Source organism: Mastigoproctus giganteus, chromosome 9, assembly GCF_048544385.1.
Source record: "Mastigoproctus giganteus isolate SK-2022 chromosome 9, ASM4854438v1, whole genome shotgun sequence".
NCBI classification, from domain to species: Eukaryota; Metazoa; Arthropoda; class Arachnida; order Uropygi; family Thelyphonidae; genus Mastigoproctus; species Mastigoproctus giganteus.
The window spans coordinates 81,909,111-81,926,787 of record NC_143583.1 but is presented as its reverse complement, the minus strand read 5'-3'; the positions used below and the strand labels follow the sequence as shown (position 1 = coordinate 81,926,787).

The 17,677-nt window shown below is 38.8% G+C and overlaps 1 protein-coding gene across 1 annotated transcript in view; it reads left to right on the top strand.

Annotated features, from left to right (window-relative positions):
* AspRS (aspartyl-tRNA synthetase) overlaps nt 1-17,677 on the top strand; it is a 306,084-nt gene that overhangs the window by 58,791 nt on the left and 229,616 nt on the right. Inside the window, exon 4 of the mRNA XM_090380710.1 lies at nt 3,506-3,608. Within this exon, the coding sequence (XP_090236836.1) occupies nt 3,506-3,608 (103 nt within the window). The remainder of the gene's footprint in view (nt 1-3,505; nt 3,609-17,677) is intronic.

The window sequence follows — 17,677 nt, the reverse complement described above, 5'->3', positions numbered from 1 at the left end:
AGAGGAATCAATGATAGTTGGCCAGCATGGGCAAATGAACAAATCACCCACTTTGTAAGCCTATCTGCAAGAGCATCCACTGGATGGCATGCTCAGAAATGTTCCTCTGTGCACTCTAGTTGTAGTCTGCCATTAATTGCAGGCTTATGAGCCATCTGTTGTCCCAGATGGCACATGCCAACTACTTTTCACCTTTAATATCAACTAGTTGTGATCTCCTCATCCCAGCACGTTGGGTGGTTGTGTGTCTCTCTTCAGATCATTCCCACCATACCTTCAATATGGTGGCTCTTGAACAACTGACAATGCCTGCAGTTTCTAAGATGCTAGCCCCTGCCTTCTTAGTGCTGCAAATCATTCCCCATTCAAACTATCAGGTCTATCCCTTTTTCTATTATATAGGCTTTGCACTGACAAACTGACTAGCACTACCCATGCTGTCAATGTATATGCTTCACCAGTTAGTGACGTCACTCTCCTATATGCTGTGGGATGTTTCCACTCATAGAGCAGGGCTGGTCATAACGTTTTGGCAGATGATTGTACAAGCATTGCATTTCCTATGAATAAATTAATTATTATCTGTACGGTATCTGTAAAAATTAGAAATTGGAATGTTTATGAAGATTACACCACGAGTGATCACAATGTCATACTCTTTGAGATAGAGATTAAGAATAATAGTAGAGTGTATTGTGATATAGAAAGGTTCAATGTAAAAAATGTTAGTGATGCCACGTGGTCAAATTTTGAAAGCGATTATAGAGACAGAGTAGGTTTAGTAAATTGGATGAGTTTTTCAGCTGTTCAATATGTTGATAAATTGACTGAATTATTACAAGAATTGTGTCGGAAGTACTTCAAGAAAAGAAGTGTGAACCGTCCTGTTCTGTGGTGGACAAGTGAATTGGGTCGTATGAGAAAAGAAGTCTTCAAGAAGAGAAGATTGTTTCAGAGATTGTGAAGAAGAGGTGATGTAGATTTGGCGGAAGTGGTAAAAGAACAGTATAAAATATCCAGACGTGCCTTCACTTGTGCTGTCAATGATGCTAAAATTCAAAAGTGGAAAAAGTTTGTAAATGAGCAGGGATCTAGAGACCCTTGGAATTCGATATATAAGGTTTTAAACAATAAAAGAAGTCTCTCTGAAATTTCGTATTCAATAGGTTCAGTAGAGGACGAAACTTTGTCTTGGAGTGAATCTACGAGCAGGATATTGGATGGGCTCCTTCCGGTGGATATGGATGATCTTGATGAAGAACAAATATGGATGAAGAAGCAGGTAGATGAATATTATAGTGAAGAAACTGAAGAAGAATTTTCTTCTGTTGAAGTGATGGAGGCTGTGGACCGAGCAAGGGATGGAAAATCACCAGGCTTGGATAAATTAGAAGTTGTTGTGATAAAGAAAGTGTATAAGATGTATCCTGATATAATAGAAAATATGTATAAAAAATGTTTTGAAGAAGGGATTTTCCCCCATAGCTGGAAGATAGCACAGGTAAAGTTGTTAGTTAAAAGTGTAGATAAAATGTTGAATGAGACGGGGGCATGTCGTCCGATTGCCCTTCTTTCTGTACTAGGAAAAATATATGAACGGTTAGTAATTAACCGACTGATGATTATATATGAAAGGAAAGGCTTAATGTCGAATAATCAGTATGGATTTAAAAAGGATAATTTGACAGAAGATGCAGCCTATAGATTGGTGCAGAGAGTGGAGTGCAGTGAGAGGAGATATGTCCTTGGTATATTCATAGACTTTAAGGGTGCATTCGACCGGCTATGGTGGGATGGAATAATGTATAGAATTAGAAATACGAAATGTTCCGATAAGTTATATAAGGTGTTAAGGGAATATTTTGTAACTAGAAAAGTTATTGTTAGGACTAAATATGTTCAGATAAGTAGAAATGTGTATAGGGGTTGTCCACAGGGCTCGGTGATTGGACCCTTTGCTTGGAACCTGGTCTTCGATGAATTTCTGAGTCCTGAAATCTCTGGTATAACAAAGATAGCATTTGCGGATGATTTGGTAATTTTGGTTGAAGGTGATGCAAGATCACAAATAGAAGAGAGGTCAGTAAATGTGCTGAGTGAACTTGCAGTATGGGCAAGAAGGTATAAGTTAGAGATTTCGAAAGAAAAAACCGTTCAAATGCTGTTAAAAGGTAGGTTGAGTCGAAATCGTGCCCCTGTTGTGAGGCTTCTGGATGATTCAGTTCGATATGTGAGGGAGGTAAAATATTTGGGCTTGTTGCTAGAGGAACGTTTATTTTTTACAAAACATGTAATATATTTGAGAGAAAAAATTAGATCTCTTTATGCAAAGCTCCGGAGGATTATAAGCGTCGATTGGGGAATAAAAGGCCGCTCTATAAACTTGATATATGAATGTTTATTTGTTCCCATTGTAACTTATGCCTCTGGAGCTTGGGTTCATAGAGTTCCTCTAGTAAAAATTCAAAAGTATCTTTTACAAGCACAAAGATTTGCTTTATTAGCAATTACCCGAGCATGTCGAACTGTCTCGACAGTGGCCTTGCAGGTGATCTCTGGGAAGTTCCCTGTCCAGTATAGTGTCTTGTTATCTGGTCTAATATATTATACTAAGAGAAATATAAGAAAAGAGATTATGGGGATAACATCTTGCCCCGAGGAAGGAAGAAATTATAATAGAGATAATGTGAAACAAGAAAAGATACGTATTAAACAAGAAATTATGTTGATGTGGCAAGAAGATTGGGATGGATCAGATAAGGGACGCCAAACGTATATGTTTTTACCGAGAGTTGAAGTTGTGGATAAGAAAAAAGGGTGGTTGCAATTTGGTTTGCAAGCCACCTTTTTGTTAACAGGACACGGACTTGCCATGAGGTTGTATCAGTTGGGGTTGCGAGATCGTGAGACTTGCTATTGTGGGTATCCAGAGTCATCAGAGCACATTATGTTGGAATGTGTGATTTACGAGGATCTCAGAAATGTTTTAAGATTGTCTATAGGTAGCCTGGAGAGGGAGACCCTCCGAATCCTGTTTGTGGATAAACAGACGTTTCGTTATTTTAATGATTATGTGCGGAGTGTGTTTAGACGAAGACAGTATCTAGATAGTAGAGGCCCGCCTCCTAGCGGCAGGGGCAGGAACTCTTCTCATTAAGATCTGTGAAGTAAGGACTTCATACAGATTTTTCTAAGGAGAGGCTAAGTGGCCAAACTGTTATGTGTTGTGTTGAGTTGTGTTGATTATTTAAAATTCTTTTTAATGTTAATTGAATCCAGACTCTGATATTATTACCCTTTTAGACCTTAACCATGGATGGGCTTAGGCCCAGGGAATGGAAGGCCTCGAAGGAGATCTAAAATGGAATGTACGGTATCAAAATTGTGAATTTTCTGTGAATAAATTATGCTTTTTGATTAACTGATATTTCAAAGTCATTAGTACAAATAATAAGGTTCCACTGGGCATACATATTTTTGAAAAAAATCTTGCATTTAATTGCAGAATCACAAAAGAGTCTATAATGGATGTGGAAGGATTCGTTCGTACTGTTCCCCATAAAGTAGACAGCTGTTCTCAGCATGATGTTGAACTACATGTCACACAGGTAAATAGGTGAAAGAACATTTTGATTTTCCATATTTATGTAATCATCATCCTTACATAATAGCTGCATCCCAATTTTAAATTAGAAAAATTTTTTAATTTTTTTCCCTTACAATAAAGGTTCCCCAATATTTTACGTATTTTCAGTTTAGATGTCATGGCATAGAGTTTTGGGTAACATACATTACTTATATTATTTTTAATATAGCAAAAGCAGTGTGGCCATTGAAGTAGTCATCTGCTAATCGGGCCACTGTTATCTAGTGAGAGACCTGTAAATCCTGGAGCAGGCCGTTTGCAGTGTCTGATATTTTAAACAAATAACAGAGTGGCTTTTTGGTGATGTTATCACTTTAGGATCCAAAGACTGGCAATATCTTTGGACCCTTTCAAGAAGCTCAATGTATTTTTTTTTCAGTGCGGTCTTTATACATGGACACAACATTCCAAGTGTGGTCTCACAATTACCCTGTTCGAGGAACTTCATCTTGTGCTGTATCATAACACCCAGTTCTCTTTCTTCCTGTAGTAGTGTTTTCAGTTCAGCCTCACAAGTGTATAACTTATTTTGGAGTTGCTATTTCCCAAGTGTAAAACCATACATTTTGGTGCATTAAAATATAGCTGCCACTTTTCCGACTATCTCTGATATCTGAGTCATCCTGAAGATGCTGTGTTTGGCACTGATCATTAACTACTCTAGCAATCTTGGTGCAACATCTCATGTCACCACAAATTTTGGCTTCATGTTCTCTATCCCTCTGTCAATGTAATTTAGAAAATCATAGGACAAGACAGTCCTTAGTATGACAGTTCTGAATTTTGTTTGTATTTTTTTTTTTTTTTTCTGTTATTCAGAGCTCTGATCAGATTTCTGAGAATAAAGGAAATTTGTTTAACAAGAATGAACACTATTTTCTTTTTTTAATTCAGTAATTTTTATGTTTTAAAATCCATTTTATATAGAGCTTTAGGTCTAAAATGTAAGCTCTGGAACACTTTTTTTAATAAGTTAAAATTGAACTCCTCACTTATTTGCTTTTGTTCCTTCAAAGCAGTTTCCTTGGGTAGCATTATACGAGAAGTCTTTCTCTTCTGTTACAATTGGAAGAACCTTTGGAACCCATTTACTGATATTGAGTTTAGTACCACTGATATATGCAACTAAATATCCTCCTCCAGAGACAGAAAATGTATCCTTTTCAACAGTTTTAATGCTTGGAAATAGAAATAAGTCCTCAAGGCTGTGATAGACATTCTCTCAGGTATGTCAAGCTGGCCTTGCTACTACCTGGAAGTCTAAAATGCTGATGTAACTGATATTCGGGTGACTCGGAAGTCAAGTGGACCTAATTTTGGCAAGTCCGGACAGTCTGTGACAGCAAAATCCTCTGCTTGCACCTTCACATTGGTGGGACTGTTAGTAACCCTGGGTATAAGCCCATGTGCAAGTTCTGAAATATGGAACCTAGTACACTGGAGGTGACCACCCAGGTGCAAACCAACGTAAGCAGGGGAGGAGGGGTGGCACCCACACCAAACAGAAGAATGCCACCCCTCTGTGTTACCAGGCAATACTGGGTAGCAGATGACTCTCATCAACCAGTGTAATACCACCACTTTGCTTCTTCAAATAGGCCTCTGGGATTGGGAATGTTCTGATTCATAATAACTGCAATAATACACCAACCATATAACTGAAACTTTATTAAAATAGAAATAATATAGTACAAGACTGGATCAAATTAAAATGATAAAATAAAATACACTGGCAGTATCCTCCGCACGTGCACTGAAACCGGAAATGGCTCAGGAGTGTGCCAGGCAGAACTGTTCATCCCGTCCCAGAATTACGGTTTCAAAGAGGGGATGAATACGGATTCCCGTCTCTATTAATGGTATTATGCTCAGAAGAGCAAATCCGGAAACTCTCAAGCCATTTGCAGTTCCAAAAACCGTGCGAACGGTCGACTATAACAGCATTGCCAGGTAAAATTTGGTGGTTCTCCTCCCAAAAATGTTCAGCCATAGCGGTAGCCTCAGAGCTGTACCCTCAAAATGTAACAAGATTGGATCTTGTCAGGATGCCCATCATAACCTCAAAAGTCATCAATCATACTGCATGATGGAAGAGATGGGAGGGGTGCCGGAGTTTGCTCTGGAGACTAAACATTCCACCACTTCAAGCCTCCAATAAGGAAAGTGGTGGTTAATAACTGCAATAAACACCAACTGTATAACTGAAATTTTATTAAAATAGGAATAATATAGTATAAGAACAGATCAAATTAAAGTGATAAAATATTAAAATCAAATTAAAATGATTATGCTAAATATAAAGAATAGCAGTTACACTATGTGGAATAAAACCGATAAAAACAACCATAGCTTTCAAAGGTCACTCCCTCCTTAAATAACTGCAGGATCATGGCTCACAGCACATGTTACTGTAGGAGCATCAGCAGTATCCTCCACATGTGCACTGAAACCGGAAATGGCTCGGGAGCGTGCCATTCTGTAATTCTGGGATGGGATGAACTGTTCTGCTTGGCACGCTCCTGAGCCAGAACCATTCATCCCATCCCAGAATTACGGTTTCAAAGAGGGGATGAATACAAATTCCTGCCTCTATTAATGGTATTATGCTCAGAAGAGCAAATCTGCAAACTCTTTGAGCCATTTGCAGTTCCAAAATCCGTGCAAATGGTCGACTATAACAGCATCGCCAGGCGAAAATTGTTGGTTCTCCTCCCAAAAATGTTCGGCCACAGCAGATTTCCCACAATCTTTGGCCTTTATTGCATTAATATGATCTTTGAAACAGTGTTTTTCTCACCAACATAGTACTCCACTCAATCTGGGCATTTAATCTCATATATGACCCCACTTGTACCTTCCATCGGTACAGGATCTTTAACCTTTGACACAGCTGTGTGCAATCTTCACTCTGGTAGTTGCACAACGTGTCTCACAAGCATGAAATACTCGAGCAATTGGCTCCGTTAAGCTCGGATAGTAGGGGATGTATGCTGTGGCAATGAGTGTGAACGGCTCTCTTTGTCCATGTTCCACTTCTCAAACATATTTATCCGGAATCTTCTGCGGGTACCCGCATTTCCTGAGATCTGTTGTAACATGTTTGATCTCCTCCTTTCTATCCTCTGAGGCACTACAGTGGGACCCAGTCCAATCCGACAAGGCCCTAATAACACTATTCTTGTGATCATTGCCTTGTTCCATGTTATTATGTGTATATTGACCCCGGCACATGGGTTTTCTATATACGCTCATTTTTATTCTGGGGCAGTCTCCTTGAGTTCCTTGAGGTTGTCACAGACATTCTCTCAGATATGCTAGACAACTGTACTTCCTACCTGGGAGTCTAAAACGCTGATGGAACTGACATTCGGGTGACATTCAAGTAAAGTGGATCCAATTTCGGCGAAGTCCGGACGGTCTGTGACAGCCAAATCCTCTGCTTGCACCTTCACAATGGTGAGACTGTTAGTAATCCTGAGTATAACCTCCATGCACAAGCACACTTTGGGTCACCACCCAGGTGTGAACCAACCAGGGAAGAGAGCCTAAAAAACTTCAAGGGTTGTGTTAGGGTTGTTAATATACAAGAACAGTAAATCTTAATTGTTTATACAGTAACGTTAGAAGTGTCGTCAATAAAATGAGCGAATTCGAACTTCTGGTTAAAACAAGTAACGCGGACATAATAGGGCTTACAAAGACATGGTGCCACCCGGAAATTGGGGATGATGAGTTTCAGTACGGCTTGTATAATGTATTTAGGAAGGATAGAGTAGATAGAAGGGGTGGTGGGGTAATGCCTCTTATCAGAAGCAGCCTGAGTGCGATGATAGCTTTCCCGGATTCAGACATTTCACATGCTAGTATAGTCTGTATGGTGTGAGATAGTTGGAAACAAAGGTATAATGCGAGTAGGAGTAATCTACAGACCAGGTGATTGTGAAGATTATGACAAAAGCCTCTACATGCAAATGGAATGGGCAAGTAAGCGTCAATGCCTTATTATGGGTGATTTCAATTTGCCTCTAATTGATTGGAGTAAATGGGAAGGAAACTCGACATGGGGAACAAAATTTTTAAATCAACTAGATGACTGTTATTTGTATCAACATGTCAGGGAAAGTACTAGAGAAAAGAATATCCTAGACCTCATCATCACACATGAATCAGATGACATAACAGGGCTGACAGTAGAGGAACCAGTAGCAGGAAGTGATCACGGAGTTCTACGGTGGATGATGATGAGAGAGGTAGCAGAAGTAAAAGGCAAAGGAATGGGTTTTAATTTCAGAAAAGGAAATTACGATGCCTTAAGGTACTACATGGCCTCTATTAACTGGGTAGATATCGCGCTGAGAATGAATACAATTGAACTGTGGTACGCTTTTAAAACATTAATCACAGATGCCTTGAATGCGTATATACCATTAAAAAAATACTCCACGAGGAGGGTTCCAAGTTGGATGAATAGTGAAGTTGCCACATTACTTGAGCAGAAAAAGGTGGCATGGAAAGGTTACAGAGCAATAAAAAGTACTGAAGCCTATAACAGCTACAAGGTGATCTGTAATAGAGCCACAGAAAAGGTTCGACAGGCAAAGGCAGTTTATGAGAAATCACTAGCAAACAGAGCAAAGAGGGGGAGATAAAGAATTCTTCACATATATAAATGCCAAGAAGAGCAGGACAAACCAGATCCGACCTTTACGTAAGGGAAAGGGGATAGTAATAAATACACTAGCTGCCGTTGCAGATGAAGTCAACAGTTATTTTGCATCGATATTTACAAATGGAAAGCCTTTTGTGGCAATGGGAAATTGTGGGAGCGAAGTTAAAAAATATGTAATTAATGATATCGAAATTTCGCAAGATTATTTAATGAAAAAACTTTCGAGCCTACAGACCAGTAAGGCTCCTGGAGTTGATGGAATATACCCTATAATCTTAAGAGAGGCGCCAAGCGAGTGCATTGAACCATTGAGGCTAATTATGCAAGCATCACTAGACTCTGGGGAGATTCCCTTGGATTGGAAAAGTGCAAATGTATCTCCCATACATAAGGGTGGCTCTAAAAGTGAAGTTGGAAATTATCGACCTGTCAGTCTGACTTCAGTAGTAGGGAAAATCATGGAGGCAATGATCAAGGGTGGAATTCAGGATCATTTGGATCAAATTGAAATTCTCAAGGATACTCAGCATGGTTTGCTTTGTAAAGGGAAAATCATGTTTAACAAATCTGGTTCGCTATTTCGAAAGGGTCACTCACGAGCTGGATTTAGGGAATAATTTCGACATTGTTTATTTAGATTTCAGCAAAGCTTTTGACTCAGTCCCACATGAGCGGTTGCTTTATAAGCTGGAACAGGTTGGAATCACTGGGAAAATCCTTAGATGGATAGAAGGATGGCTTCAGGGCAGGAGGCAGAGGGTTGTGATAAATGGCTATTCCTCAGATTGGGTTGATGTAAGAAGTGGGGTTCCCCAAGGATCAGTATTAGGACCACTGTTGTTTTTAATTTTCATAAACGACATTGATGAAGGGATAGAGGGCGTGATGTCTAAATTTGCAGATGATGTTAAAATTGGTAGAGTAGTTAATGATCACTGTCAAGCTGAGCTTCTTCAGAGAGACCTAGATAGACTTCAAGAATGGTCAGAAAAATAGCAGCTGTTGCTTTAATCCAACAAAGTGTAAGGTATTACACCTGGGAAACAGTAATCCCAAAAAAACTTATTCACTTGGTGGAGTTCAACTAAACCCAGTACTGGAGGAAAGGGACTTGGGTGTTATGATACGGTCAGACATGAAATTCTCTGAGCATTGTAAACAGGTTGCAAGGAAGGCCCATGGTGTCCTATCGATGATCTATCGAACTTTTGCAAGTAGAGATAGGGACGTGATAATCCCATTATATAAGGCTTATGTTAGACCACACTTGGCATACTGTGTTCAAGTATGGAGACCGCACCTAAAGAAAGACATCGAGCTTCTTGAACGGGTGCAAAGAAGGGTAACCCGCCTGGTGAGATCGGCAAAAGGGCGTCCTTATGAAGAAAGACTTCGAATATGTGGGTTGCAGAGTTTGGAAACTAGACACCTTGGAGGAGATTTGATTGAGGTGTTTAAGACTCTGCGAGGCATCAGTAAAATGAATGAGGACAAAATTTTCAAGATTATAAATGATGCTAGAACTAGGGGACATAAATTCAAGTTACGGGGGGGAAATGCTTAGATTGGACTGCAGGAAGTTTTATTTTAGCCAGCGAGTTATAAATTACTGGAATAAGTTGCCTTCATGGGTGGTAGAGGCCGACAGTTTGGGGAAATTCAAAGGTCATCTGGATAGTACTTTCGGGTAAGGAAAGTGCATAGGATGATAGGTTTAATTTCCTTTTTATTTATACTTTATTTTATTTATTTTTTTATTTATTAATTATTATTATTTAGTTATTTATTTTATTTATTTATTTTTTTTTTGTTTTTATCATTGTTTTGTTCGGATTTTTTTTTTTTTTTTTTTTTTTGCTGGTGCAGCATAAGCCATAGGCTTTCTTGCACCATGCGGCCGTTATTAATACTAATACTAATAATACTAAAACGTAAGCAGGGGTCGAGGTGTGGTGCTCACACCACATGAAGGAATGCCGCCCCTATGTGTTACCAGGCAAAACTAGGTGGTAGATGACTTATGAACCAGTGCAAAACCACCACTTTGCTTATTGGAGGCTTGAAGTGGTGAACCCCATGTTTAGTCTCAAGAGCTAAGTTCCAACCAGCCCTTCCCCATCTCTTCCATCATGCAGTATGACTGATGACTTTTGAGGTTATGATGAACATCAAGGCGAGATCCAATCTTCCTTACATTTCGAGGGTACAGCTGCTCCAAAACAGTATTCACAGGCTGGCTGCTAGTTAGTACACGACCAAACCTATTGGTAACTGTTTAGGAGGCTTCTGGATCAGCTAGTGTATGATCTTGCTACCTCTGCTCTGCCAGTATGTCCCCCCCACTTTTTCTTGCTATTGAAAACACCATGAATTGTCAAACTAATAGAGTAAGCTTATCTGCAAAAAGATCTAAACCTCCCAAACACTTCCTAGTTCATTTCACGAATATATGTGATCTTGATTCTAATCTCAACGATGTCCATTTCCACTTGCAGTCTGCCAAACCCCATGTACTTTTTCTTACAGAATCTCAGTTATCGGTTGATTCAACTACTGCTCATCTCAGTTGCCCAAATTATTCGCTTTATGATTTCTTTCGCCTCAAAGGTGGCACTTGTGCATATGTCCATTCCAATATTCCCTGTCAGAAACTTAATTTGGAATCTTCTCTGGCTTAAAATCTCTCTACCTCATTGTGTCACATTCATCTGTTGTCTCTACAGTTCTCCCAACTCCACTAACCGCTTAGAGCTCTTTGACTTCCTCTCTTTGCAACTTGACTTTCTCCAGTCCAACTTTCCTAACAGAGAAGTAATTTTTCTTGGTGATTTTAATGTTCATAACTCCAACTGGCTTCCATTTTATAGTAACACAAATCAGCTGGTCGAGATGCTGAGGCTTTTGCAATTACTAATGACCTTGCACAGATTGTTCATTTACCTACAAGAATACTGGACAATCCCAACCATAGAGACAACACACTTGATCTTTTTCTCACAAACAACCCTTCTAAGTAGAAGGTCGAAGTGAGTGGTCCTTTAGGCACCTCTGATCACAACTTGGTGATTGTCTCTAATCCAATGGAGCCTTTATCTCATGGCCATTCCCAATCTCATGTTATTTAGCATTACAAGAATGCAAAATGGAATGACCTGTGAGATTCCCTTTCTTCTTTTCCTTGGTCGGATTACTGTTTCAAAGCTCCTGATGCCAACATTTGCTCAGATCGTGTCAGTGAAATTATTCTTGTAGGAATGCAATCCTTTATTCCATACCCCGCTTTAAAATCTCGTCCTTTATCTAAACCTTGGTTTTCCAATAAATATGCTAAGCCTGTTCAAGAAAAGAATGTTGCATATCGTAATTGGCTTGTTTCCGATTCTTCGGTTTCATTTACTGCCTACATCAAAGCTCGCAACAATTTTAAAGTAGTTATTAATCAGTCCAAACTAGATTTTGAACAGGCTAAGAGTAGTAAACTTGCTTCTTGCCCTAATGGTACCCGAGCATTTTGTTCTCTTGCCAAAGATATTGGACGCAACTTTTGCCCATCTCTACTCCCACCTCTGTCAAAACCAGATGGTTCTATTGTCACTTCAGCCAAGGATAAAGCTTACCTGCTAGCGTCCCATTTTTCTTCCAACTCATGTATTAATGATCTTGGTAAAACACCTCCCACCATTACCAACACACTGAATTAGTTAGGGCTTCTGTCAAAAGTATGCCAGAAGGATTTTAATTAATCTTGATGCTAAGAAAGCTCCAAGTCCTGATGGTATTTCTCCACTTGTTCTCAAAACCTGTGCCCCTGAACTTACTCCTGTTCTTTGCCGCCTTTTTTCACTTTCTTATTCCAAAGGTGTTTTAAAAACTCCTTCTGCTTGGAAATTTGGTCATATCCAGCCAGTTCCTAAAAAGGGTGACAAATCCCTCCCATCCAATTATCATCCCATTGCAATTACTTTTACTCTTTCTAAAGTAATGGAGAAATCAGTTAACCGCCAACTCTTAAACTGCCTATAAACCTTCTCTCTGATCAACAATTGCCAATATGGATTCTGTCAGTGTCAATCCACTGGTGATATTCTGGCTTATGTTACCAATTTGTGGACAAATTCAATGGAAAAGTTTGATGAAACAGAAGCAGTTGCTCTTGACATTTCAAAGGCTTTTGATCATGTTTGGCTTAAAGGTCTTTTAAATGAGCTTCCATCTTATGGTTTGCCAACTGTTTTCTGTAATTTGTTATCCAGTTTTCTCTGTGATCGTTCACTGAAGGTGATGGTAGATGGCTCTCTGTCTTTTAACTTCTCCACTAATGCTGGTGTCCCCTAAGGTTCAGTTCTTTTCTCCACTCTTTTCCTCTTGTATAATGACGACCGTCTTCCATTGACTGGATCCTATCAATAGTTTTGCCGATGATAGCACACTGATTCCACTTTCCATTTTGAGAAACCTTGCCCTGCTCAATCAGCTTCAACTTCTCAAATATCTGCTACCAATTCCTTAAATGCCAATCTCCAGGTAATCCTCCAGTGGGGCAAAGAAAACTTAGTTGATTTCAATCCTTCTAAAACTCAGTCTTATCTTATATCTAGCAAAAAGGATTCTTCTGCTCCTATGCTTATCTTTGGTGACACTCTGATTTCTAGGCAAAATGATATATCTCTTTTGGGGATTACCCTGACTTCTAATCTCTCTTGGCACAAGCACATTACAAATATTGCTTCCTCTGCATCTAAAAAACTTGGTTTTCTCTTTCGCTCTCGGCATTACTTTTCTTCCAAACAGCTGCTCACTCTGTACAAATTGCAAATCCACCCCACCATGGAATTTTGTTCCCACATCTTGGGTGGTGCCCCCAAAACCTCTCTCAGACTTCTAGATTCCATTCAGAAGAGGGCAGTTAGGTTAATTAATGACCCCTCTCTAACAAAGTCCCTCCACTTGCTGTCTTATAGATGTACTGTTTCTGCTGCATGCCTTTTCTACAGATACTTCCATGGGCACTGTTCTTGTGAATCGGCTTCTATTATTCCCGCTCTTTCTTTCAAGACAGTCCGAAGACATGCCGCCACCAGCCAACATCCATTTACTGTTCAACTTCAAACTCACAGAATCAACTTTTCATCTTCCTCGTTTATTCATTCAACAGCCGTTTTCTGGAACAACCTTCCTTCTTACGTATTTCCTGAAAATTACAGTCTGCAGAAGTTCAAGTCTAATGTCAACAAATATCTTCTTTCATCTTCTCAAATGTAGTATTCTTCGTCCCGGTACTAAGTACTATAGGTTCTAATACCTCTCGTGTTTGGGATTTTCATAAAAAAAAAAATACACCAACACATCAAGGAAAGGGAAAGCACCATCCATTTCCACCTCTGAAGTAAACTGAATAAAAGGGGAGAAGCTATTAAGAAAACCAAGAACTTCATCCTCTCTGCCCCTCCATACAATGGTGAACGTATTGTCGATGTATCGTTTCCATGCACAAATGGGGGAAACAGACCCGTCAAAAATCTTAGATTCGAGCTTGTCTACGGCTAGGTTTGTTATAACAGCACTAATTGGAGAACCCATTGCTGTGCCGTGAACCTGTTTATACATAGTGTTTTGAAATATCTTCAAATTCCCACTACAAATATCTTCTGTGCCCAAGGGTTCACAATGTAAGTTGAAATTAGATTTCTCAAGTTAATTACAACCGCAAGTTGGCAGTCTTGCTAGTGAGGCTACTGACAAGACATTTTTTTTAGAAACCGCTAAGTGGAACTTTATTTATTGATTTGAAATTGTTTTTCTATAACTTTTAAAATTAGTAGCATAGTATTTATTTGTAATTCCCTGATTAATTTGGTGTATTTGTTCTTTACTTTGCCCTTGTAATTGCTTAAAAAGCCACAGTCAACTCCTGCTGGCATTGTGTTGTATCGATGAGAACGAATTTTGCTGCCACTCAGATATATGGGATGCAGAATTTGAATATGGTGAAGCACAATGTATACAGAAAGAACAGACAGGATAGGAGGGAGAGGGTTCTGCTCTTAGTTAAGAAGCACAAAATCTAAGGCAGTGCATCCAGTTGACATGGGCTGCCAGTGCAATGTTGAGTCAGTGTGACATAAGCACTGGGAAAGCAAAAATGAGAGGAGGCCTAATGACTCTGATGCATACAACGAACTTTACTGAGAATAACTATATTCCTGACATATATGTATATATATATGTATGTTGTTAATAATATAGTTTATGCTATTGAATATCAAGATTTTCCTTATATGTGCATCCCAAGCATAATAGTTAGTTTTAAGTTTTGGCACCTTGTGTTCGCTGACAGAATTAAGTTGACATTCGAAACTTAGTGAACACACACTTCAGATACAAAATTCTGTCATTATTGATAGGGTTATGACAGGATAATATTTGTAATGCTTTGAAACGTTGGCTATTTGGTATTATAAAGGAAACCCAGAGCACATCTTAAATGCAGAATTCTGAATTCCTAAATGAAAATTCCTCTTATATGTTTGATGTAAGTGTAGGTCATGTTTGATGTATGTGATGGGTCATATGTAGGGACTCTTATTCAGTCTTTATTTAGTTGTATACAATAACTGAAGGTAAAAGGCTCCGAAAACCAGTCCATTCATATTCTGTTTATTTGTAAATTCAGTGAACTTGGTAGTGTTTTTTAAAAACTACAAAGTTGTTACACTTCCATAGTTGGATTTTGTTAAAATGTATTTATGTGTTAAGTAATATTCTCTCATTAAATTAAGCATTTTTTAGAAGTGGTTGGCTTTGTCACAAGGTATGCCCTTTGATAAGCTAAGCTTCATTAATAAGGCATGCTCTTTGATAAATTAAGCTTCAGAAATAAGGTACTAAATATGTTTAGTTGTACCATATTGAATTTAAACAAAGCACAAGGTTTCACCAAAACAATAATATATTAGTACATCAGGAGTTAAAAACTCCCATACTGCACTCAAGAGGTGTTTATCAAAATTTAACACGATGTTAGCATTAGTAGAGGCATATGATGGAAGAAAGCAAGCTTATACAGCATCAGCCAAACAAACAAAAAAAAAAAAAAAAACCTTAAAATTTTACCCATCCATTTGCTCCAAATGTTTGTCTAGTTCTGCCTTGAATTTATTTAAGCTGTCAACTGTCTACAATGACAGATGGAAGTTTGCTCCAGCAATCAACCACTCGCTGGCTAAAGGCAAATTTTTACACATCTATTCTACAACTATTTGGCTATTTTATTTATTTTTTATTTATTCTACAACTGTCATTCCTCAATTTGAATTTATGTCCCCTCCGGCGATTAATCTAGGCAAGAGGAAGAATCCCATCAGCATCGAGCTTGCTCAAACCATTCAAGGCCTTATATACCTCAATCAGATTGCCTCGCAGGTGCCTAGTCTCCAGAAGCTGCAATTTGCAGAACTTAAGCCTTTCTTCATAAGTACACCCCTTTGTTACCTTCACCAGTCTTGTCGCCCTTCTCTGTACTTGTTCCAGCAGCTCTACAGGCGTCTCCGTAGCCAGGTGGGAAGGAGCAGCAGTGCGTAGCACACGCTTCTTGATTAGATCGGGTTTCGAGCCCGTGACCACCAGATACGGAGGATGCGGAAAGGTCAGGGAATGACCACCGCATATCCCGGAGCAATATGGCCTTAGTTGCTAATGCTCCTAAAAACCAAATAACAACAACAACAGCAGCTCTACATCCTTCCTAAAATGAGGCTACTCAAGGTGTGGCCTGACTATTGCCTTATACAAAAAGATAATCACCTCGAAATTCCTGTTAGAAAAATTCTATTGACAAGACACCATGAACTACTCTTGCAGACCATCTGCACTGCTCAGAAAAGTGTGTTATAGGTAGCCAGCCATGAAGTGGTATTTGGGTAGCAGTACTTCTTATTGGAGGAGGATTGCACAGGAGAAATTGGCTTATTTACTGATATGAAATTTGGTAGAAAGTTCCATGAGGATATTCTAAATAAATAAGTTTCAGATTTTTTAAAAGGATTTGAGTTATTGTTCTAAATTTCAGGATTTAGAATATTCATATGGATATTTATACCAAATTTCACATCAGGTAGGTTAGCCTATTGATAGGAAATAGTGTTATGGTAGGAATGGAATTTGGGAGTTAAGGAATTGGATCTAAAACCTTCCCAACATATGCTGAAAATTTGGTGTCAGTTTGACTTTTCTATTCTGAGTAATGGCTGAACATCTGAAACATACTTTCTTTCATCTACTTGGGTTGATCAAAAGTAATTGGACACACACATACAGGTAATTGCAAAAGACTTAATACATGATGTTGTACTTAATAGAACTACTTTTGGCCTGTATGACAACTTCAACCCTCCTGACCCTACTTTCTACAAACTTCCAGCAGGTGTCAGACAGAATTTGCTGATTCCACCTGCAGAATCAGCAAATGGAAGATGGCTGCTTTTGGCTGCAGCCATATCTCGTTTTCTTGTTCATCTCATAGGTATGCAGTGGGGGTTGAGGTCCAGCTCAGACCTGGTCAGTTCATCTTTTTCAGTGGCATTGTCTACAAGAGCCAGTTTGGTTTGATCCTCACTGTTATTACATGGAGCATTATTTTGCTATAATAATGCCTCAGTGTAAGTAGTGCATAAATGTCCAAAACATCCAAGTGCATCATGGATTTTGTGATTTCAGACACTAACCACCAACAGACTAATTCAGTACCAGCTGAAATAGTCTCATACCACCATGCTGCCTCTACCAAACTTCAGATAAACTTTAACAGGGATAAGTAAAATAAATATTCTAAAATAAAATTAATTTCTGTTTATTCTGAATACAGCTTGAGGCCAAAAGAGTTTACATATTCTTTGTGACTGCATACATATTTAATTAATTATTATTAAGTGCAGTCAGATTTTTGGCACCACAGCTTTACAATGGGCTGTGCACTTTTTGTAGCAGCATAACAGGGTTGAACCCACAACCTCCTTACTTGTGGCTGCACATGATAACCATTTCCAATCCACAGAAGTGTTCTTTAAACAATCTCTGCACCCAAACACTTCCATCAGAATGAATACTTTGTATAGCGAGATTCATAGTTCTAGAGTTCATGCATGGTGGGAATGACCACTCCAGACATTGTTTTGCATTGTGACCATTAAAAATGTAATATGCAGGGTTGATAAGATGCATTCTGCCCTGAAAACACTTAACATGTTCACTGCTTCGTTATGCAAATATGTGATATCGGGTTTTTAATCCACTTTTTGAACCTTCCTAATTTTTGAACCATCCTAATTTTGAACTTTTTCTTCCCATTTGGCAGAAGAAAAATC